This window comes from Trypanosoma rangeli (assembly GCF_003719475.1).
Source record: "Trypanosoma rangeli strain AM80 chromosome Unknown Tra_15.4_contig_00288, whole genome shotgun sequence".
NCBI classification, from domain to species: domain Eukaryota; phylum Euglenozoa; class Kinetoplastea; order Trypanosomatida; family Trypanosomatidae; genus Trypanosoma; species Trypanosoma rangeli.
Genome location: NW_021706032.1, coordinates 22318 through 24141, shown reverse-complemented (window position 1 = coordinate 24141; position 1824 = coordinate 22318). Strand labels below are relative to the sequence as shown.

The 1824-nt window shown below is 54.4% G+C and overlaps 3 protein-coding genes across 3 annotated transcripts in view; all 3 read right to left on the bottom strand.

Annotated features, from left to right (window-relative positions):
• TraAM80_07179 (surface protease GP63) lies at positions 1-278 on the bottom strand (the record flags this gene model as incomplete). The annotated part of the gene is made up of 1 exon (XM_029383986.1): positions 1-278. A coding segment is annotated over one exon (278 nt), but the record flags the coding sequence as incomplete, so codon positions are not given.
• Positions 279-983: 705 nt separating this feature from the next.
• On the bottom strand, positions 984-1661 carry TraAM80_07178 (uncharacterized protein; the record flags this gene model as incomplete). Its single annotated transcript, XM_029383985.1, has 1 exon — positions 984-1661. One exon carries the CDS (start codon positions 1659-1661, stop codon positions 984-986), a length of 678 nt encoding a protein of 225 aa, XP_029236186.1.
• A 157-nt stretch (positions 1662-1818) lies between these two features.
• The window catches only part of TraAM80_07177 (uncharacterized protein), a gene marked incomplete at both ends in the record, with an annotated part of 594 nt that continues 588 nt past the window's right edge, over positions 1819-1824 (bottom strand). The window contains one exon of the mRNA XM_029383984.1: positions 1819-1824. This exon is cut by the window's right edge and continues 588 nt beyond it. Within this exon, the coding sequence (XP_029236185.1) occupies positions 1819-1824 (6 nt within the window).

The window sequence follows — 1824 nt, the reverse complement described above, 5'->3', positions numbered from 1 at the left end:
GTGGCGGCGGTGTACGCCCGCATTGCGCCCTGTCCCTTGCGCGGCACCCACCGGCGCAGTGCATCGCCAACAACAGCAGGAGCAGCGCCAGTGGGAGAAACGGTGCAAGACAGCGTGGCCGGCGCATGGCTTGAGAAACGTGTGTGCGTGTTAGTTAGTGTGGAATAAATGTATTTGTATAGAAGCAAGTGCTTTGTATGCAGGGTGAGAAAATAAAAACACAAGGAAATGTTTTGGTGAAAATGTATGCCATGCAGCTGCCGATAGCAACTAATCATGGCAGCAGGTATACGCACTACAGAAATTTCGTGTGTATTGCACCCTACGTTGTGAGTGTATGTTTTTTTTTTCGACGAAGCAGCATAAATGCTAATTAGGTGCTTGGGGAACTTGTATCGTTGTTGCATATGTTCCGTATTCGCCGCATCTTTCCTCCAGGCAACGTTTTTCTGTTTTAGTTTTGTTTCTCTGTAGTTCTTTTGATGGTGTTATGATATTCGCGCGACTGGTTACTTAGCAACTGCCATGTGCATAATGTCGGCCGCGGTCGGAGGGCCATCGGACAGTGCGCTCTCTCTCCCTCAGCAGCTCACAGGAAGAGGCATCTTCACACTTCGTTGGTCTCCGTGTCCTGCAGGTGCATCAGGCTCATTTTCTTCATCTGAAGCCAAAACCATGTGCGTCGCACAAGGGCGTAGCAACACCATGACGATGAGCAGCCCTGATGCAGAGAGTGTTATTACCCATTCTCCTCGCATGCACCAAGCGACTTCCGTGGCGTAACCAAAAAGAAAAAAAATGATGTAAAGAGCCATGCTGACGAGCCTGTGCTCAGTTTTACTCTTTCTCGTAGGGCCCTACGATAAACGCGCAAAAGAGTATAATTTAAATGATATTTCCGCAGCAGTATGCCCTGTTGTCATGCGAAGACAGGAGCACTCTCAGCTTATATTATTGACCCCAACCGAGGAGTTCCAACCCACTTATTGTGCGGGCGCTGTCGTGCTTGCAGTCGCTTCTTCCACCACCTCCACCACGACGCCGGCCTGTCGGACGCGATGAAGCAGAACGTCGCCGAAGGCCGCCATGGGCGTCAATGCACCGGTACCCAGAGAACCTTCCTTGGCCCGTTGCAGTGCACTGAGAGCTGCTTCGACAATGTACATGCCGCTTGCCGTGTACGCGTCGCGCGTGTCGGAGAGTATGACCCGCCGCAGAGTCTTTCCGGACTTATCGACCGCGACAAAGACGCACTTATACCACGACAGTTCCCTCTGCGACTGTGTGGGGCCTGCTCCCACCGGTGGCAGCCAGTATTCAGCGATGTAGCGACGGAGGAACGGGACAGCAAGTACCGCCGCCGTCAGATACCTCGTGATAGTTGCAGCGGCAACAACTCCAAGTGTTCCCTCCTGTGCCTCCACGTAGGTGCCTCCGTAGCCAAGCAAGGCATTCGTGCGACGCACCACGCGCTCATTGGTGGCAGCCATCACAAACGGCCCCGTCAGCCTCTTCTCCGAAACATCGTACCACAAACCTCTCCGCGTGGGCGCTGTGACGGGGCGTGGAGCATCCGTCGGGAGCAGGCTGTATGGATCGCTGTCTTCCGGGCCGCACGCCTCACGAAGCGCAAAGACAGAGCGTGCCGTGCCGCCCGACATCCCGGCACCCGACAGCTGGTAAAACGCCCTTACTTCGCTCACCTGTGCACCAAGGCCTTGATGCACAACGTAGTTGCCCAGGTCCCCAGGGACGCTGTCAAATGCGCAACAGGACACCAGAGCAACACCCTGTTTCTTCGCTTCCTCGTTAAATCGTTCAATG